At 45.5% G+C, this 23,174-nt stretch overlaps 1 protein-coding gene and 1 long non-coding RNA gene across 3 annotated transcripts in view; both read right to left on the bottom strand.

The window, feature by feature from the left end:
* DYSF (dysferlin) overlaps positions 1-10,850 on the bottom strand; it is a 253,752-nt gene extending 242,902 nt beyond the window's left edge. For both annotated transcript variants that reach the window (XM_075188311.1, XM_075188613.1), the window contains exon 1: positions 10,661-10,850. In XM_075188311.1, the coding sequence (XP_075044412.1) occupies positions 10,661-10,748 (88 nt within the window). In that variant the 5' untranslated portion in view covers positions 10,749-10,850. The remainder of the gene's footprint in view (positions 1-10,660) is intronic.
* Positions 10,851-12,055: 1,205 nt separating this feature from the next.
* On the bottom strand, positions 12,056-13,291 carry LOC142103843 (uncharacterized). Its single transcript, XR_012679447.1, has 3 exons — positions 12,879-13,291; positions 12,749-12,840; positions 12,056-12,587 (listed from the first exon to the last, which is right to left on the bottom strand). It is a non-coding gene; the product is annotated as an uncharacterized LOC142103843 (long non-coding RNA).
* Positions 13,292-23,174: the final 9,883 nt, after the last annotated feature.

Genomic DNA, 23,174 nt, shown 5'->3' with positions numbered 1-23,174 from the left:
ATATGGTAACCTAGGGAGATTAAGAGGGTGGTTGGGGAATATTATAAGCTTGTCTGAAGAGTTGGGTTTTCAGAGAACACTTGAAGGTTTGAAGTCTTGGGTTGCAAGGGAGTGAATTCCATAAAGTGGGTGCAGCCTGAAAAAAATGGGAATGGGAGGATGTGATGAGAGTGGAAGAGAGACGCAGATCTTGTGCAGAACGGAGGTGTCGAGTTGGGAGATATTTTGAGACAAGTGAGGAGTTGTATGTTGGTGCAATTTTGTTGATGGCCTTTTATGTTAGTAGAAGAATTTTATATTGGATTTGTTGAAAAACAGGCAACCAATGTAGAGATTCATGTAGATGTTCAGCAGAGGAAGAGCGGTTTGCATGAACTAATATATATATATATGTACACACATATATGTGGCATATATACACTGAGCTCTGAGTACAGCCTTGTTCTCTGTTCATTTTGCAGTTACTGTACATACACATTACTTCTGTACGATGTCTTGTGCAGGAATTCCCAGTGTGGGATGTAAATAGCATTTTTGTGACAAGAAATTCCAGTGTGATTTCATAGGTCAGAAGACAACGAGTGTAACAATAACTACTGCATAGTATATTAACAATCACACAATAACCCTGCAGCACTTTACAAATGGGAGCAAGCACAGTGATAACACAGGGCTGGGTATTAACAAACAGACAAGAGGCTGCTGCTCGCAAGCTTACAATCTACTGAACATCTTGGAATAAGATTTGTGGACGGGTAACGTGACTGAGCTAGGAATAAGATGGGATAAAGTATCTTTAGCAATGTGAATGGCAGATATGACGGTACGGTGTTGGGGACTGGTCATGGAGTCTGCGAGTGGTCCTGTGGTCATGATGGTATATACAGGGGGTTGGGTAGGAAGTTTCTTACACAATAGTTTGAAAGTGACAAAGTATCTACGTGTGCTAAGTGGTACGTTAAAGGACTGATTCCAGAATGTTATACAATGAGGGGCTGTGGGCCCTCAATGTGCCCTCCTCTCACCAGTGCAGGGGCTGTGGGCCCTCAATGTGCCCTCCTCTCACCAGTGCAGGGGCTGTGGGCCCTCAATGTGCCCTCCTCTCACCAGTGCAGGGGCTGTGGGCCCTCAATGTGCCCTCCTCTCACCAGTGCAGGGGCTGTGGGCCCTCAATGTGCCCTCCTCTCACCAGTGCAGGGGCTGTGGGCCCTCAATGTGCCCTCCTCTCACCAGTGCAGGGGCTGTGGGCCCTCAATGTGCCCTCCTCTCACCAGTGCAGGGGCTGTGGGCCCTCAATGTGCCCTCCTCTCACCAGTGCAGGGGCTGTGGGCCCTCAATGTGCCCTCCTCTCACCAGTGCAGGGGCTGTGGGCCCTCAATGTGCCCTCCTCTCACCAGTGCAGGGGCTGTGGGCCCTCAATGTGCCCTCCTCTCACCAGTGCAGGGGCCAACTGCTGGCCCCCGTGCTGGTGAGAGGAGGAGGGTGGTTGCACACCACAACCGAGGGGTTGAACCTGGAGACCGCAAAGGGAGATGTTCATTCCAAGCCGGGTCCACTACAAACGCTTTGTGATCGATGTCGCTGGGGAACTTGCGCAGTATCTGGGATCACATCCTGTGGGAGCAGCTGCCGAGCACAGTATGGAATTGGAGGAATCATCATTCTTGGACTTTTCTGTATGTTGATATTATTTCATTTTTTTTTATCCTTGGTTCTTTATCTGAGATGAAATTGACGCAAGCTCTGATATAACAGAGTGAAATGTTATGACGTTATTCTGACCCATTCTCTGGCTCGGCCCTTTGTCGGCAAACCCAAGCACGTTCAGTGGGTCGGGACTTGATTTAGTTTGTAAATGTCAGGAACCCCTCCAGCCAGTACAACAACACCCGGAATCTACTCCGAAAGTCTGGTGTTCACTGTAGCCCCTAGTGGTGGGGACAGACTTGGCCGTAGGCTAACAAAGGGTCGTGTGATGTGTACCAATTGTGGAGAACCCAGGAGCAGAGGGTAATCCAGAGAACAGGCCGAGGTCAGGGGTCACTTGCTAGATAGAATCGTCAGAAAACACGGCAGGGATCGGGGTCACGAGAAAAACAGCAGAATCGGAGGTACAAGCCAAAAGGTCAAGGGCACAAGCAAAAAGACAAATCCAGAGTACAGGCAGGGGTCATACACGGCAAACAGAGGTCCAAAGGTTTAACACCAGCAGCAGACAGCAACACAGAGGTCTGGAAGCTATAACCGGAAGGGAGGCTAAGCCCTCCCTGCCTTAAATACCAAATGTAACCAATCAGAGCCTAGCTCTGCAATTGCCCTCAGCCTTATGCCTAATTAATAAATTACTTAATAATCAGCCCACAGGCTTGCTTGACATCCTGCGCACGCGCCCGGCTGCCCCATAGTGCCGGGACGCGTCGCTGAGCTGAATAGCGTCCGACCGTTGCTAAGGCAACAGTCGGGCTGGCCCCGGAAGTGATGTCCCGATCGTCATAGCGACGGCCGGGACGCAGGTAGGAGAGTCGCGGCGGCTGAGCACCTCCGCGGCTCGTAACAGTAAATCTAGAGCTCAACCATGACCTATGTCCCTGAAAGATATAGACCACACCCCAACACAGATTACTATGCTCCTTTCACGATAAGGGTTTTATGTTCAACACATTGAGTTGGATTATATGGTCCACATCATCATCAGCTATTTATATAGCGCCACTGATTCCGCAGCGCTGTACAGAGAACTCACTCACATCAGTCCCTGCCCCATTGGAGCTTACAGACTAAATTCCCTAACACAGACACACAGACAGAGAGACAGACTAGGGTCAATTTGTTAGCAGACAATTAACCTACTAGTATGTTTTTGGAGTGTGGGAGGAAACCGGAGCACCCGGAGGAAACCGGAGCGAACATACAAACTCCACACAGAAAAGGCAATGGTTGGGAATCGAACTCATAACCCCACTGCTGTGAGGCAGAAATGTTAACCACTGAGCCACCGTGCTGCCCACATCCTGAGATCATAAGCCACAAGACGCAAATCCCAATATGAGCTCTAGACCCTACAACCCATAACGTTCTATATGGTCCACACCCCTATGGTCAACACGTTGAGATAGACTATATGGTCCACGCCCTGCAAGAGGCTCTATAATTCAAACAGTGAGGCTCTATGGTCCACACCCTGAGAGGAGCTGACATACCTATGCTTTATGCATTGCCTATTTTAACCATGGGAACCTGGAGCTTACACTCTGCATTTTCCTGCAGCACACATACAACTTACCATGCTCATGTGACAGAACACTGCACTACCTGAAGAAAACTACGAATTCCAGGGGCAGCATGGTGGCTCAGTGGTTAGCACTTCTGCCTCAGAGCACTGGGGTCATGAGTTAAATTCCCGACCATGGCCTTATCTGTGTGGAATTTGTATGTTCTCCCCGTGTTTGCGTGGGTTTCCTCCCACATTCCAAAAACATACTAGTAGGTTAATTGGCTGCTATCAAATTGACCCTAGTCTGTGTGTGTGTCTGTGTGTGTGTGTGTGTGTGTGTGTGTGTGTGTCTGTGTGTGTGTGTGTGTGTGTGTGTTAGGGAATTTAGACTGTAAGCTTCAATGGGGCAGGGACTGATGTGAATGAGTTCTCTGTACAGCGCTGCAGAATCAGTGGAGCTATATAAATAAATGGTGATGATGATGATACTACACGTATGGGAGACGTCTACTTGAACCGCTCTGCAGGCAGCAAAATAGGTGGACGAATGGAATGACTGGATCTCACCTCCCTAGTGACAGTAGTACTACCATGGAACCAAAACACTGCCACAGAACTGGTGATCTTTACCATCAGAGATCAGTCAGAAGTAGTAACAGGTGCACCTTATAAATAAACAATAATAATAATTAAACCCCCCATTTTACGTATTCATACCATTGTTTTAAAATATCTGTCACAAATTTACATTTTATCATTTTTCTTTTATGGAGGATAAGGTGTTCATTTTGAAGGTTCACCTATGGAGTCAGTTCGCCCTGCTGCCAATAAGGAGACGGGTGGGTACGCTGAGCATCCATTCGCTGAAACACATCGGTGAACAGAAATCCCTCCCACTGCGCAGGTATCCTCCATATTGGACTCTGGCTGAGATGTCATGTCAAGCTGTAGACGCTCATATATCCTATATATAACAGTCCCTGCGGTCTAAGTAACTCTTCCTGGCAGTGACATCATGAGTAGGAGGAAGAGGCTAATTATATCCTAAGCATTTAAAACATTACTGAGCGATATAGTCACCATCCACATAGAAGAACTCGCACTGAAGAGGATTGTACTCTCAGGACTTACTAAAGCAATTACATGCACTTCTCTTTATTGTTACTAGATGTAGCCGAGTGCAAATACAATATCTTTATATAGAGAGGTATAAATGTGAGAATACATAGAGATTATATGTCCTTGGTATTCTTGTAACAGTAACTCAGGTGTATAGCCGGCAGCTAGAGATACTTCAGCCTGGTCTACATGGCCCAGTTCTGTGTATGGGCAGCATAGTGGATCAGTGGTTAGCACTTCTGCCTCACAGCACTGGGGTCATGAGTTCAATTCCCGACCATGGCCTTATCTGTGTGGAGGTTGTATGTTCTTCCCGTGTTTGCGTGGGTTTCCTCCAGTTTCCTTCCACACTCAAAAAACATACTGGTAGGTTAATTGGCTGATAACAAATTGACCCTAGTCTGTGTCTGTCTGTATGTGTTAGGGAATTTAGACTGTAAGCCCCAATGGGGCAGGGACTGATCTGAGTTCTCTGTACAGCGCTGCGGAATTAGTGGCGTTATATAAATAAATGGTGATGATGATGATACTTCAGCATGTTCTACATGGCCCAGTTCTGTGTACCTTTTTGGTCAACTGTGATCTATACTGTGTTTTATAGGCACATCCAAAAAAGGCAACAATAAATATAAATATTTATCCGGTACTAAAAGAGACTGCTCAGACTAGGTACCAACGCTGGGGATCTGCACCCCAAAAAATATATATAAACAACCACAGTATGCGATGGTATACCAAGTCTGCCGTGAAGTACTTGTGCACACAAGGATATTTTAAAACATTTTATTAAAACAATATATAAACCACATAAAATTGGTAAAGAGATTCTAACCACATAATAACATGTGAACTTGCATCAGTGCCACATAGGACAAAACTCAACGTAGGTGCACCTACAAAAATTGTCCAAATGTGTATTTTGCACATGTAGTGCTATCCGGCTCTCACTATTCCACGCTTGTAGCAATGAAGGGGCGCTTCCTCTCGACGTTCTACCGACGTCACTGTGGTGCGCACCAGTTTCCTCAGAGGAAATCACCTTTAAGGGGATGAAACGCGTCAGGTAAGACACAGCAGCTACATAGTTGCCATTCAAGATTCAGTGCCCATTATGATTCCGGTCTAAGAAGAAATTTTATACTCTCTTGATACAAATCGTAACGGAGGTTCAACTGGTGCGCACCACAGTGACGTCGGTGGAACGTCGAGAGGAAGCGCCCTTCATTGCTACAAGCGTGGAATAGTGAGAGCACACTACGGAGGTTTGGTTTTCCGGATACACTCAGTAATAAGAGGGAGAACATTCTTACTACAGGATCCTCAATTGAATGCAGGTACTGGTCCATATGTACATCGCCAGGAATCTGGTAAGAGACTTGTGTTTTATCCTGCACGGAATGAAATGAGATCCGCTTTACAGCGGTGTAGTATTTCTCCTCTGAATTATACAATAGCAGCTCCACACCACAGTGACTCACGCAATGTAATTTGATTGGTGAAGACCCTCCTACGTTTAACACAATATAATGGGAGTACATAGCTAAATGTAGCCGGATAGCACTACATGTGCAAAATACACATTTGGACAATTTTTGTAGGTGCACCTACGTTGAGTTTTGTCCTATGTGGCACTGATGCAAGTTCACGTTATTATGTGGTTAGAATCTCTTTACCAATTTTCTGTGGTTTATATATTGTTTTAATAAAATGTTTTAAAATATCCTTGTGTGCACAAGTACTTCACGGCAGACTTGGTATACCATCGCATACTGTGGTTGTTTACATCCAAAAAAGGGGTTGCTCATTATTGGACAGCCCCCGCCTAAAAAAATAAAAAAATCCCCATGTATAAAATAAAGGGTGGTCTCGCCAGGGAACCCCCTTCTTATTAGAAGCCGAGAGTCACTGGAGCACCATCTATAGTTATTCACTAGCAAAGACCTGTGAATGGCTTGTAGTACTTGCAGTTTCCCAACAGGTGGCAGTGTGATTTGGCTCCTATATTCAGGTAGTGGTGGGAACTCTGATAATTATTATATGAGTTTGTCCAAAAAGTAGACTTCAAAAAGCACAAGTAAAAGTACAAAGTCACTTAGATAAACTTTACAAGTATTTATATTACATTTAAGGCACCAACACCAGAGATGATGTGCTGAATATGCGCTATATGACACAAATATCCATTAACGGTTCAAATAGCAAAAGGGGAAGAAATAAGAAAGAATTTCTATCTAACTTTCCATATGTCCTAGGAACATAAGAGATCCATACTGAACATAACATTGATGATATCCATAGTACTGGTTGATGGGCATATAACTGTATATACATCTGATAATAGGTAATGATGGACGTACGTCTGATGATAGGTAATGATGGACGTACGTCTGATGATAGGTGATGATGGACGTACGTCTGATGATAGGTGATGATGGACGTACGTCTGATGATAGGTGATGATGGACGTACGTCTGCTGATAGGTGATGATGGACGTACGTCTGATGATTGATGGACGTACGTCTGATGATAGGTCATGATGGACGTACGTCTGATGATAGGTAATGATGGACGTACGTCTGATGATAGGTGATGATAGACATACGTCTGATGATAGGTCATGATGGACGTACATCTGATGATAGGTAATAATGGACGAACATCTGATGATAGGTAATAATGGACGAACGTCTGATGATAGGTAATAATGGACGAACGTCTGATGATAGGTAATAATGCACATATCTCTGATGATAGGTAATGATGGACGTACGTCTGATGATAAGTAATAATGCACATATGTCTGATGATAGACGTACATCTGATGATAGGTAATAACGGACGTACGTCTGATGATAGGTAATGACGGACGTACGTCTGATGATAGGTAATGACGCACGTACGTCTGATGATAGGTGATGATGGACGTACGTCTGATGATAGGTGATGATGGACGTACGTCTGCTGATAGGTGATGATGGACGTACGTCTGATGATTGATGGACGTACGTCTGATGATAGGTCATGATGGACGTACGTCTGATGATAGGTAATGATGGACGTACGTCTGATGATAGGTAATGATGGACGTACGTCTGATGATAGGTAATGATGGACGTACGTCTGATGATAAGTAATAATGCACATACGTCTGATGATAGGTAATGACGGACGTACGTCTGATGATAGGTAATGACGGACGTACGTCTGATGATAGGTAATGACGGACGTACGTCTGATGATAGGTAATGACGGACGTACGTCTGATGATAGGTAATGACGGACGTACGTCTGATGATAGGTAATGACGGACGTACGTCTGATGATAGGTAATGACGGACGTACGTCTGATGATAGGTAATGACGGACGTACGTCTGATGATAGGTAATGACGGACGTACGTCTGATGATAGGTAATGACGGACGTACGTCTGATGATAGGTATAAATGGACGTACGTCTGATGATCGGTAATAATGGACATACGTCTGATGATAGATAATGATGGATGTATATATGATGATAGGGTAATAAATATGGACATAGAACTGCTGATGTCATATTACTGTGCATAGTTCTGCTGATGGTACTGTATATTGGGAAGCCTTGATAGACATAAAAGGTGCTAATAGGTATATCAATGGAACATTCCCTCTAAATTTTTTTACCAATTCCTCCAGCTCCGTCACTACCACCAGTTAGCTAAAACTCGCCTCTCCTCTCCTCTCGTCCCTTTACCACGTTTGAAAATCTCAGTTTCCGCCAGTCTTCTACACATGGCCTTATCTCAACCCTGTACCATGAACTTGCCCCGCCTACTACCGACCTTAGAGATTCACATGAACTGGCCTGGGAACGTGATTTTGGTGAAACTCTCCTGAGCGAAGAATGGTCAGAAATATATGAGAACGCTGCCTCCAGTTCAATCTGTGTTAAAATAAAAGAGAATGTTTACAAGGTGCTGTACCGATGGTACTATGTTCCCTCCTGGATTCATAAAATTCTCCCAGACTCTTCTGATCGCTGTTGGCGAGGGTGCTCCCATGAGGGTAACTTTATCCATATATGGTGGTCCTGTCCCAAACTGACAAATTTCTGGGCAGAGATTAAACAACTGATCCAATCAGTACTCCAGGTAACTATACCGCTGGAACCTAAATTCTTTCTCCTACCTCTGGGGGCGCCCACTGCGACTCGTCACCAGAATAAGCTGGTTAGACATATCCTGTCGGCGGCTACCTGCCAAATTGCAGCAGATTGGCGGAAGCAGTCTCCTTCATCGCTCCAGGCTATTATTAACAGAGTTTGGCAAGTCCAACGGTTAGAATATTTGACTAGCATCGTTAACAGATCCTCTAGATCGTTCACTATGGTGTGGGACCCATGGCTCTCGTTCTTTCAGGCTTACTCCCCTTTCACTTGGCGTTATACCTCCTTTAGTCCGTCCTCCTTCCATTAATCTTCTCTTCTCCCTTCCTCCTCCACTCTACTATGTGCTAACCTCTCTTCCTTACTCCCTTCTTCAATTCCTTATTTCCTAATATTCTTCTTCTTCATTCTCTGTCATTTCTTTTAAAAACAAAAAATCTTCCTGGTCATTCTCAAATATATAAAATTTGTTACCATTGCACTGTTTTCCTATGATGTTACGCTGGACGTGCCTCATGTTCTCTAGTGCTGTATATGCTCATTTTTCTCTTGTGTTGGTTATACTACTGTTTGACCTTTGCAAAAATAAAAATTAAAAAATAAATAGGTATATCACTGGGTATCCCGCTGATGGGTGTGTCCCTGACAGTATTACTAGTACTAGTCCTACTATTTGCAAAATGATTAAAGCTGGTCGTATTACTGAAAATACCGCTACTACTGGACATATAGTCAGTGCTGCCATTTAATATATTCCCGAATCATGTGACTGTGATCATGTGATGACTGTGATTGTGGCTGCATAATTACACTGCCCTCTACTGGTCTTATGGCGTAATTGAACAATATAAGATGTAGAAAATGTGCTTTTTAATAAATGTATTGCTTTCATTTTAACTGTACTATACATTATATTTATTATGAGGTCCAGTAACCATAAGCACCAAGCCAGAAGACCCTGCCCCCTCTGGAGCAAGAGAGGAGGGGGCAATAGTCAGACAAACATTCTCTAAATGCTTTAAAGACACCAGTGTGGGTGGACATTGGGAGGGAGACTCAAGTAGTGCATATTGCAGGATAAGAAAAAACTAGAAAGTTACAATACATTATATAAACTGCAAATATGGTTCTATTATAATTACTATAACACTTTACATAATATAATAATTTCATCTTGTAAGAGACACAGTATAAAAATGTTGATTCATTACCACAAACAGAAGATGCCCGATGCAAGGTGCGATGAGCATAGATTGGATTCATTTAGAGGGAAATGTCCAATATGTAGAAACAAGATTTATTTTCTCTTAAACATACAAGTTAATCTCAGCAGTAAAACGTTTTGTGTCTGTAGAGCGTCTCTTCTCTATTCCCTTTACTATACACAGAGGGGCATACACCACCTAGTGTAGCATATCTCACGTGAGATCGCTCTGTGCATGCCCAGTAAGTAGGCGCACGCATATCTCTGTGTGATCCTGGCACATACACCCCCGTTACTAGAGAGGCGGGACAGGGAAGGGAATTGTAAAGCGCTACGGAATCTGCTGGCGCTATATGAATAAATGATGATGATGAAGGGCCGTCTAACACTGGCTACAGCATAGGCGTGTTCAGATAAACATGGAACATGCAGACCTGCAGAAACGCGCATATAGGTACGCTATGAGGCTATAGAGCAGGTGTAAATACTCTGCGTACGATGACTCGTCGCAAACCAGGCGCATCTGGAGACGCAGACAGCTCTGCGTATTGGTGGAAATACGCTTGTTTTCTGTGCTCTTTTTTAACAAGTAATTTACTCCAATTTTGCAATTAAGTCTGCATTAGTTTCCACGTGGAGAATAGACGTCATTCATAGGAAGTAAAACAGAGATATTATTGTGTCATCAATAAACCGTCCTTTCCCTTAAACAGAGAGGCAGCTTTGCAGGGTAATTACTGCTGAATGAAACAACTCACAGATCTGTACATTGTGATCCAACACTACAGGGCTCACTAAGCTCCCAGGCCAGGCCGGCGCTGTACTGCACCGTACAGGGTATTCATTTACTTTCCAAAAATACCATCAGCTGTTCGTGCAGAGTCATTGCCTCTGTCCTGCAGGCTGCCACCCACCCCTCCCCATCCATACTGCTGCCCGGAGACTCTGCTGCTCTGCATTACAACACAAGCACTTACCTTGGAAGACCACCGAGCAGTAGGTGTCACTGATGTCTGAGTCTGGGGTCTGCACATTCTCAGCATGGAGGATGAAGACCCTCAGCATTGCTGCTGCTTGTGGCTCTGTCCCCCGGGTACAAAGTGCTGGGAGCTCTCAGCCTCCCTCTCTCTCCGTCCACTAGTGAGATCTCCTCGCATCTGTCACACAGACCGGCTGCTACAAACTGCTCACACAGGAGTGGGACTCAAACCAAATTGGGCATCACATTGTTGTTGGTTTTTTTTTTTTAAAACAGAATTTTTATTGGGTTCTCAGGTTACCATTATACAAGCAGCGCTAATCAGGCATTAATACAAACACAGATACATAAATGACAATAACAGATCTACAAATAAATGTATTGTACAGTGCTGGGTAATAAGGTGACGGTACATAAATGAACGATAATTAAATAAAAACAGGGGCATGTAGAATTGAGCAGGGACTCACTATCCAAAAGGCTGCAGCTTAGGGAGTGAGGCTTTTGGGGGGAGCGCAAGATTATTGAGGGTGTAAAATTGTGACAGGGAGAGAAATAAACTGAATTTCGCTTTAAAATATATGAGAATAGTTCTCCAGAGTAAAAAGAAAAATTTAGTAAGGTTCTAATCTCAATGTATTCCGATGGTAAAGGCTGAAGACAACGAGTCACCCTCAGGTGGGCGAGTTAGGTTAGAGAGTAGGAGAGACAAGGATGGTGACAGGTGCTGTAGCCATCGTCCTTCCACCCTCAGTAACGCCCTATTTACGTCTCCGTTTTCTCACTAAGGGGCACATTTATCAATATTCACATAAAGTGAAAAGTAGTTTTCAATCCTTATCGCAATGATAAGGATTGAACTACTTCTCACATTTATGTACAGCCCTGCACAGAAACAGCAGTTCCGAAAAACTGCTGTTTCAGTGATAAAAAAAATCATACTTACCCCCCTCTTCGGAAGCGCTGTCTCCGGGTCTTCTCTTCACTCTTCAATTGCGCATGTCCAGTTCCAAGAACTGGACATGCGCACAAAGATCCCCTCTCTGTCTCTGCAACGATAGTTGCAGAGAGAGAGCGCTGAGTGACAGGGAGGGATCATGTGATCCCTCCACACATGCGCTGTACAGCTCTGCTCTTCGGATTTCTTCAATTCGGATGATGTATGCCAGCTTCAGCTGGTACATTAACATGACAAGTTCCCGAAAAAAATGTTTTTTTGGGACTTGTTAGATTCTGTTGAATGGTGATTGCTCCCAAAAACGAAGAGGAATGCAAAGCAGCAGATATCCATGATATCTGCTGCGATGCCCCCTTAATAAATTTGCGGAGGACCTTAATGACCCGTTAAAAGCACTATCGTGCTTTATTAAATATGCCCCCTAAAGCCCTGAAATGAAAACACAATGAGTAACAGAAACTGCCGGTTTTATACAGACAACTGAAGCTTGGTGGGAAAGAGACTGAATCTTAATTTAAAGATTTGCTTTAACACTGTACCGTCGTGGAAGGCAAGGGGGCGATAAGGACGTATTAGTCTAGGGCGGACCCATATTCACGCCCTGGTACTCATGCTCTATGAAAACGTTATACAGTAACGAGGAGTCAGTATAGGAAGGATCTGTCCTCCAACATCCATTATTTATAGATGGTCTTTGTACAGATGGGATTATACCAGATGGGTACGTCAGTCCTTTCATGTCATATGGGAGACAGTTTGTGTCATTCACAAACATGTGTTACAGATTCTGTGTCACAACATCACTGTATGTAACTGTGTTATCTGCCTCACCGCAAACCATTGTAATACTATACAGAACGGCCAACTTCAAGATGGATTTTACGGTGGGATTATCTGTGTTTGATTGTGTGCTTGTTTAGTAAAATATTAAGTATGTCTCTATATAGCCAGTATACCTCCATATAGCCTCACACACCAGATATCAAGTATACCTCCATATAGCCTCACACACATCACATAGCCAGTATACCTCCATATAGCCTCACACCCCCCCACATAGCCAGTATACCTCCATGTAGCCTCACACCATCACATAGCCAGTATACCTCCATATAGCCTCACACACACCACATATCCAGTATACCTCCATATAGCCTCACACCCCCCCACATAGCCAGTATACCTCCATGTAGCCTCACACTATCACATAGCCAGTATACCTCCATATAGCCTCACACACATCACATATCCAGTATACCTCCATATAGCCTCACACCATCACATAGCCAGTATACCTCCATATAGCCTCACACACATCACATAGCCAGTATACCTCCATATAGCCTCACACCATCACATATCCAGTATACCTCCATATAGCCTCACATACATCACATAGCCAGTATACCTCCATATAGCCTCACACCCCCCCACATAGCCAGTATACCTCCATGTAGCCTCACACACCCCACATAGCCAGTATACCTCCATATAGCCTCACACCATCACATAGCCAGTATACCTCCATATAGCCTCACACCATCACATAGCCAGTATACCTCCATATAGCCTCACACACCCCCACATAGCCAGTATACCTCCATATAGCCTCACACCATCACATAGCCAGTATACCTCCATATAGCCTCACACCCCCCCACATAGCCAGTATACCTCCATATAGTCTCACACCCCCCCCACATAGCCAGTATACCTCTATATAGCCTCACACCCCCCCCCCACATAGCCAGTATACCTCTATATAGCCTCACACCCCCCCACATAGCCAGTATACCTCCATATAGTCTCACACCCCCCCACATAGCCAGTATACCTCCATATAGTCTCACACCCCCCCACATAGCCAGTATACCTCCATATAGCCTCACACCATCACATAGCCAGTATACCTCCATATAGCCTCACACCCCCCCCACATAGCCAGTATACCTCCATATAGCCTCACACCATCACATAGCCAGTATACCTCCATATAGTCTCACACCACCACATAGCCAGTATACCTCCATATAGTCTCACACCCCCCCACATAGCCAGTATACCTCCATATAGCCTCACACCATCACATAACCAGTATACCTCCATATAGCCTCACACCCCCCCCCACATAGCCAGTATACCTCCATATAGCCTCACACCATCACATAGCCAGTATACCTCCATATAGTCTCACACCACCACATAGCCAGTATACCTCCATATAGTCTCACACCCCCCCACATAGCCAGTATACCTCCATATAGTCTCACACCACCACATAGCCAGTATACCTCCATATAGTCTCACACCATCACATAGCCAGTATACCTCCATATAGCCTCACACCCCCCCACATAGCCAGTATACCTCCATATAGCCTCACACCATCACATAGCCAGTATACCTCCATATAGTCTCACACCCCCCCACATAGCCAGTATACCTCCATATAGCCTCACACACCACATATCAAGTATACCTCCACATAGCCTCACACATCACATAGCCAGTGTACCTCCATATAGCCTCACACCCCCCACATATCCAGTATACCTCCATATAGCCTCACACACATCACATATCCAGTATACCTCCATATAGCCTCACACACCACATAGCCAGTATACCTCCTTATAGCCTCACACCCCCCCCCACATAGCCAGTATACCTCCATATAGCCTCACACACATCACATAGCCAGTATACCTCCATATAGCCTCACACCCCCCCACATAGCCAGTATACCTCCATATAGCCTCACACACACCACATATCCAGTATACCTCCATATAGCCTCACACACACCACATATCCAGTATACCTCCATATAGCCTCACACACCACATATCCAGTATACCTCCATATAGCCTCACACACCACATATCCAGTATACCTCCATATAGCCTCACACACATCACATAGCCAGTGTACCTCCATATAGCCTCACACACCACATATCCAGTATACCTCCATATAGCCTCACACACATCACATAGCCAGTGTACCTCCATATAGCCTCACACATCACATATCCAGTATACCTCCATGTAGCCTCACACCATCACATAGCCAGTATACCTCCATATAGTCTCACACCACCACATAGCCAGTATACCTCCATATAGTCTCACACACACCACATATCCAGTATACCTCCATATAGCCTCACACACATCACATAGCCAGTATACCTCCATATAGCCTCACCCCCCCACATAGCCAGTATACCTCCATATAGTCTCACACACACCACATATCCAGTATACCTCCATGTAGCCTCACACCATCACATATCCAGTATACCTCCATATAGCCTCACACACATCACATAGCCAGTATACCTCCATATAGCCTCACCCCCCCACATAGCCAGTATACCTCCATATAGCCTCACACACACCACATATCCAGTATACCTCCATATAGCCTCACACACCACATATCCAGTATACCTCCATATAGCCTCACACACCACATATCCAGTATACCTCCATGTAGCCTCACACCATCACATAGCCAGTATACCTCCATATAGTCTCACACCACCACATAGCCAGTATACCTCCATATAGTCTCACACACACCACATATCCAGTATACCTCCATGTAGCCTCACACCATCACATATCCAGTATACCTCCATATAGCCTCACACACACCACATATCCAGTATACCTCCATATAGCCTCACACACCACATATCCAGTATACCTCCATATAGCCTCACACACCACATATCCAGTATACCTCCATATAGCCTCACACATCACATAGCCAGTGTACCTCCATATAGCCTCACATACACCACATATCCAGTATACCTCCATATAGCCTCACACCATCACATAGCCAGTATACCTCCATATAGCCTCATACATCACATATCCAGTATACCTCCATATAGCCTCACACCCCCCCACATATCCAGTATACCTCCATATAGCCTCATACATCACATATCCAGTATACCTCCATATAGCCTCACCCCCCCCCACATATCCAGTATACCTCCATATAGCCTCACACCCCCCCACATAGCCAGTATACCTCCATATAGCCTCACACACATCACATAGCCAGTATACCTCCATATTGTTACGAGCCGCGGCAGTGCCCAGCCGCCGCGACTCTCTTACCTGCGTCCCGGCCGTCGCTATGGTGACCGGGACATCACTTCCACCCATGACCCGGCCATTGCCGGGGCAACGGTTGGACGCTTCAGCGCTGCGTCCCGGCAATGAGAAGCCGGGCACATGCGCTCATCAAATGTTACTAGCCTGCGGGCTAATGAATTTAGGTGCAGGGCGCTGGGTACTATCAGAGCCAGGCTCTGATTGGCTGTGCTTACTATTTAACGCAATGAGGTCTGCTACCTCATTGCCGGTTATAGCTTCTGCCTCCCAGTCTGCTGACCTGCTTGTTCCTGCTCCTGTGTATTGATATTCTGCTGATCTCTCATGTATGACCCTTGGCTTGGATTTGGACTTCGCTTGTGTATTCCGTGACCCTGACCTTTGGCCTGTTTACCGTTTCTCCTGTTTGCCTGTGACCCTTGACCCCGGCTTGTTAACTGGAATTGCAACCTGCTGCCGGCCCTTGACCTCTGCGTGTACCTCACTCTGCTTGCCTGGGTTCTCCCCAGCCGGTACACACTTTACGACCCTCTGTCAGTCTGCAGCCCAGTCTGTCCCCACCATCAGGGGCTCCAGTGAACACCTGACTGGCAGAGTAGACTCCGGGTTGTGTTGTGCCGGCTGGAGGGGTTCCTAACATTATAACCGGCCCACACACGGAGACGAGCTTGGAATGGATGCAAGCGGATCCACACTGTCTCCGGCACAAGCCCTAGCATGCCATGTTGAGTCCTTGTATCAAATGATCCAGGGTTTGGCTGAGCGTTTGTCCGTTCAAGAAGAAGCCGCAAAAACTTCACAACCCACTCTGAGTTCCACCTGTGAACCTAAGATGAATTTGCCGGATCGGTTCTCTGGAAATAGATCCGTTTCGGAATTTCAGGGAGAGCTGCAAGCTCTATTTCCGGTTGAGACCCCGCTCCTCCGATTCAGAGCAATAAAGAGTCAGGATTATCATTTCCCTCCTACAAGGTGACCCCCAGTCCTGGGCCTTTTCTTTGCCACAGACCAGTCCTGCCATGCAGTCCGTAGACGCTTTCTTTGAGGCATTAGGTCTACTATATGATGACCCGGATCGAATGGCCTCCGTGGAAGCTCATCTACGTGCCTTGAAACAAGGCCGGCGGTCGGCAGAGGAATACTGCGCTGAATTCCGTAGATGGTCACCTGATAGTGGATGGATTGACCCCGCCTTACGTAGTCCGTTCCGTCTCGGCCTGTCGGAACAGATTAAAGACTCTTTGGTGCAATACCCGTCTCCTACCTCTCTGGAGGATCTGATGCACCTCTCCATTAAAATCGACAGGAGATTTAAAGAGCGGAAAACCGAAAAGGAGGCATCTTCACCTCCATCTGCCTTCATTCCTGTTTCCACGGATGGTGAGGAACCTATGCAATTAGTAGCGTATCGTCTCTCCCCTGAGGAAAGAGACAGGAGACGATCACATGGCCTATGTCTCTATTGTGGCACAAAAGGCCACTTCTCCCGTTCCTGCCCAAATAAGCCGGGAAAAGAGCATACCTAGGGAACAAGGGGAAAGTTCACCTAGGTCTGCAGATTATCTCCCCGAAAAATGCTGTCTTGATCCCTGCACAGCTCACGTTCAGTGCTCGTTGTGTGGACCCGTCGGCCTTCATTGATAGTGGAGCTGCAGGCAACTTCCTTGATATCGGGTTCGCCCGCGCTGCTGAAATTCCAATGGTAAAACTCAAGTCTGCTATTACTGTCTGTGGCTTAGATGGAAGTCCGTTACCTGGTGGCAAGATTTCTTGGGAGACCCCGCCACTACAGTTGAATATCGGAGCTCTCCATTCAGAGTCAATAACCTTCTTCCTGATCGATTGTTCGTCGGTTCCCTTGATCCTGGGCCACCCATGGCTTTCCCGTCATAACCCCGTCATGGACTGGGTAAAAGGAGAAATTGTCCAGTGGAGCTCTTATTGTACACAGTCCTGCTTGTCACTGCCTCTGCGGGTGAATCAGTCTATTCCGGAGCAGCTTCCCTCACAATATCATGAGTTCTGGGATGTGTTCTCCAAGAAGGCTGCCGACACTTTACCACCACACCTTGACTTCGACTGTGCCATCAAGCTTATTCCTGGTTCCAAGCTACCTAAGGGGCGCCTGTACTCTCTCTCTGGTCCAGAGACCAAAGCCATGCAGGAATATATTGAAGAAAACCTGGAGAAAGGCTTCATCAGGCCATCTAAATCTCCCATAGGAGCAGGATGCTTCTTTGTATCCAAAAAAGACGGAGGACTAAGACCCTGTATTGATTACCGGGGATTGAATCTTATCACAATCAAGAACACCTATCCCCTTCCGCTCATCTCAGTATTATTTGATCAGTTGAGAGGTGCTACTGTCTTCTCAAAAATCGACCTTCGTGGAGCGTATAACCTCATCCGCATCAAGGAAGGAGACGAGTGGAAGACGGCATTCAATACGCACTCTGGCCAATACGAGTATCTGGTCATGCCGTTTGGTCTTAGCAATGCACCTGCAGTGTTTCAGGACTTGATCAATGAGGTTCTTCGGGACTTCCTTGGTTGTTTCGTGGTCGTCTATTTAGATGATATCCTCATCTATTCTAGATCTTTGTCCGTACATCAGAATCACGTCAAACAAGTTCTACGAAGATTGCGAGAGAACCACCTTTATGCCAAGCTGGAAAAGTGTGAGTTTGAGGTGCAGAAGGTATCCTTTTTAGGTTACATAATCTCTTCTGAGGGATTCTCCATGGATCCAACTAAGGTTCAGGCTATTTTGGATTGGGTGCAACCAAACAACCTTAAGGCGGTGCAGAGGTTTCTGGGCTTCTCCAACTATTAAAGAAGATTCATTCATTCATTGCTTTGCGGACATCGTGGCTCCCATTGTCGCCCTAACCCGTAAAGGAATGGATCCAACTAATTGGTCGCCCCAAGCAGGAGCCTCATTCGAAAGCCTGAAAAAAGCCTTTGTCTCCGCTCAGGTACTTAGACACCCTGATCCAGCTAAAGCATTTGTTCTTGAGGTCGTCGCCTCTGACGTCGGTGCTGGTGCCATACTATCCCAGAAGGATCCTCATACTAATCGTCTACACCCATGTGCCTATTTCTCCCATCAGTTCTCCTCAGCAGAAGCCAACTATGATGTCGGGAATAGAGAACTATTGGCAATCAAATGGGCCTTTGAGGAGTGGCGACACTGGCTGGAGGGTGCTTCACATCAGATCTCTGTCATTACCGACCACAAGAACTTGCAATATATTCAATCGGCCAAACGTCTAAATCCCAGACAGGCCCGTTGGTCGTTATTCTTTACCCGGTTTAATTTCCTGATCACCTATCGACCGGGTTCCAAAAATGTCCGGGCAGATGCTCTGTCCAGAAGTTTCTTAGCACACCACGTTCCAGTTTCAAACCCAGAGCCTATTATTCCTTCTTCCGTAATCCATGCTGGGTTAACCCAGGATCTGAGTATCACACTTCAGAGATTCCAGAGATTAGCCCCTGATACTACTCCGGAGCAACGTCTCTTTGTTCCAGTCCATCTAAGGAAGGCGGTTCTTGCAGAGGCGCATAATAGTAGGTCTGCTGGACACCCTGGAATCCACAAGATGCTGGAAATCCTTTCCCGTACGGTCTGGTGGCCATCCTTGTCTGCTGACGTCAAGAGTCATGTCCTCTCATGTGAGGTTTGTGCCAGAAACAAAGTCCCCAGGACTCGCCCGGTAGGTCAGTTGGTTCCATTGACCATTCCTGCAAAACCTTGGACACATCTGTCCGCACCCCTGTACATGGAGAAGGGCCAGTATTATGTCCACATAAACACATCTTCCTGTAACTTTTCTATGATGTATCACGCCTTCCCCCGTCTGTGCCATCCTGCCTGCCTCTACCAGCCTCTCTGTCCTCATCCTGTCCATGCCATCCTCCCTGTCCGTCCCATGTCTCTACCAGCCTCTCTGCCCTCCTCCTGTCTGTGCCATCCTCCCTGCCCTCCTCTCTACGGGTGGGATAAAACTTATAATTCACCCATTGTAAAGTAACAACTTGGTGTAGAATATGTTACAAAAAAACCAAGAAGAAAGTATTTGTTTTATGCAAAAAAATGAATTTTTATTTTGTCACAGGTGGGGCACCGCCCAAAATACTTCTCAGTAACACCCATTTTGTATGTAAAACAAAACCAGTGCTCTTCTATTGCTATATAATCTGTTATTTAATATGTTAATCTTATTGCAAATTTTAATGTTTATAGCAGTTTTGTTTTTAAATTCCACTTTTATCCCTGTTAAAAACACATCTACCATAACTGGAAACTCATAAAAAAAAATTACTACCTCTCACTGGTGTAGGTAACACTGCAAGAATCTGATCAAAATTTACACAATATAATTTTCATTTCATTTTGGACAGTTCTCCATTTTCCCCAACAACCTTCAAAAACATTATTTTCATTGAACCGTCTTCACAGGAGCTCTGTGCAATGCCGGCATATCTGTAGTGTGCAGTCTTCATGGAAGATGTTTTGAACTGTACCAGCAAAAATGTCCCTGCTGTTACATCGGCAACTTCAGGTGGTTATATTTGAATAACACCCAGTCGGGAGGTACGATCTTCAGGACTGTCAGGTTCAGAATACATTTGGGAGATTCAGTTTGAAAACTTTGATTCTTGGGCACTTGTCATGGCCCTGCAGATAGTGTAGTGACTGTAACTGACCAAACCCAGTTACAGCTTTCCATCTTTGATCCAGTATTTCCTTGTTGTCTTCAGGGGTGATACGTATGATCAACATTTATCAAGTCTTTAGAATTCTCAACCTGAAATCTGCGCTGTTTTAATCTGCTCGTCACAGCGCGTTTTACTACGGCTCCTATGCCATCAACCATCCACATTACCATAAGATGTGGCAAAGAAGTACCATTGTCTCTCCAAACTGAAGTCTTCTTTCATAAAACAAAGTTTCAACATTGTAAATCTATACTTAAATCGGGCTACTGCCCCATTGGAAAATATCTTGATGTAGTAAATTTAACTAATTTTTCAAGTTACAATTATTTTCAGGTAGGTAAATACAGCATCTATCTATCGTACACAATACAATCACTGATCATTGCAAAGGAGCATTTTTTTTTACTCTTCCCTTGAAGGCCATGTACAAGCAATATAGTGACCCGGTTGTGGTTCCAACGTGCTGACTGTATTTCATTTTGGGTCACTGCAGAGAAATTTTCCACAAAATTGGACTACAGCCTCGCTTTCCTTTAGATGTTCAGTCATGTCAGTGAATGTTAGAGACTGATATCTTTTAACATAAACATGATTTTTGAATAGAAGTAACTGAATTTAACTAAGAAAAGAAGATTTTTGTACTTACGTTAAATCTTTCTTCGATTCCATCTGGGGGACACTGCTACCATGGGGGGTTGTATGAGGGCGCATGGACTTGGCACTTAAATAGCCAACAACTAAGTTTGCTGCTGACTCCTCCTCTCTGCAATCCCACAGACCTCAGTAATACTAAAGTCCCAAGAAAAGTCTCAACAACAAACTAATTGTAGAACAGCAAAAGGTAGGGAACGCAGTGTCCCCCAGATGGTATCGGAGAAAGAGATTTAACGCAAGTACAAAAATCTTCTTTTCTCCTTCATCCACTCTGGGGGACACTGTTACCATGGGGACCTTCTAAAGTAGCCCCATAAGGGAGGGAATTATCTGGTCTACTAGCTCGCAAAACACTGCGGCAAAAATTGGCGTCCGCAGACGCAAAAATGTTGAACTAGCAAAACCTCGTAAAAGTATGAACTGCGGACCAGGTCGCCACCCTACCCAGCTGCTCTGCAGATGCTCCATGGCAAGCAGCCCAGGAAGCCCCCACCACACAAGTAGAGTGCACCGTAAGAACCTGAGGCACAGGTAGATTTCTAGACATAAGCAAGCTTAATCATAGATCTGATCCGACGAGCAATGGCCTGCTTGGCGGACGGCCAACCTCTCCTATGAAATTCGTAAAGAACAAAAAAAGAGTCAGTCCTGCAACCAGCAGAAGTCCTGTCCACATAAATCCGTAAAGCCCGGGCCACGTCCAGACTAACAGAGGAAGAAGGCCCAGAAGAAGCAATCCTCTCTCTAAAGGCCGGAACCACTATCTCATGATTTAAATAAAAACCAGGAACCACCCTAGGCAAGACAGTAGGTACAGTCTTATGAACCATCCTATTCTCATGGAACACCAGATAAAGACCCCTAGGGGACAAGGCTCCAAGCTCCGCAACACGTTGGTCGATGAAATGGCTAGCAAAAACACCACCTTCCATGTCAAGAAACGCAGATCAGCTGACTCCAGGTGTTCAAATGTAGGCCGCTGAAGAACCTCAATAACGAAGTTCAAATCCCTCGGGACCAACGGAGGAACGTTGGAAAACTGAACATGAATAACCCCTTGAAGGAAAGTACAAACGTCAGGGAGGAAAGCCAACTGGCACTGAAAGAAAATAGAAAGCGCAGAGACCTGAACTTTCAAAGAACTTAGTCTTAGTCCCATCTCTAACCCATCCTGAAAAAAGACCAGAAAATAACTAATCTGAAAAAGGTAGGGTTATGACACTTCTTCTCTACAGTACATAGATCCTCCACACCTTGTTATAGATCTTAGCGGATACCTGCTTCCGAGCTTTTATGAGGGTCTCCACTACCCTGGAAGAGAACCTCCTCTACAGTCAGAGGTTGGCTTCAACAGCCACGCTATTAAAGCCAGCCGAGGCAAGTGCAGGTGGTGTAAATGGTTCTTGACTGAAAAGATTGGGTCTGAGAGGAAAAGCCCAGCCTCACCCTTCCACTAGCAGCAAGATGTTGGCCAATCAGAGCCAACCAAGCCAATTCGGTGCCACCAGAATGATTGGAAAACTTTCCAACAGTACTCGTCTTAGGACCTGAGGAATCCTCGGAATTGGTGGAAAGTGATATCCTAAACAGAAGTCCAACCTCATGGACATTACCTTCCACAGCCAGAGAAACTCTGGTTCTTGCGCAGAATCTTGGAACCTAGTGATCCAGATCTGGCAGGCCCATTTCCAAACTAACTCCTGAAACACCTGAGGATGCAGTTCCCATTCTTCTGGAAGGATTGCATGCCTACTGAGATAATCTGCTTCTAGTTGTTCACTCTGGGAATAAACCCTGCCGAAATCGCTGGAACAAACTTCTACACCCACAGGACGACCTGTTTCGCTACCTGCATAGCTTCTGCACTTCTTGTTCCTCCTTGGCAATTTACATATACCACTGCAGTAACATTGAAGGATTGGAGGTGGACTAGTTTTCCTTGAAGGAGAGACTGAGCTCTCTGGAGGGCTAACAGCATGGTTCTTAGCTGAGAACATCTATAGGCCGAAGCTCCTCCCTGTCTTTCCAAAGACCCTGGAGACAAA

Source organism: Mixophyes fleayi, chromosome 1 (assembly GCF_038048845.1).
Source record: "Mixophyes fleayi isolate aMixFle1 chromosome 1, aMixFle1.hap1, whole genome shotgun sequence".
In the NCBI taxonomy this organism is placed as follows: Eukaryota; Metazoa; Chordata; class Amphibia; order Anura; family Limnodynastidae; genus Mixophyes; species Mixophyes fleayi.
This window is presented reverse-complemented; position numbering and strand designations above follow the sequence as displayed.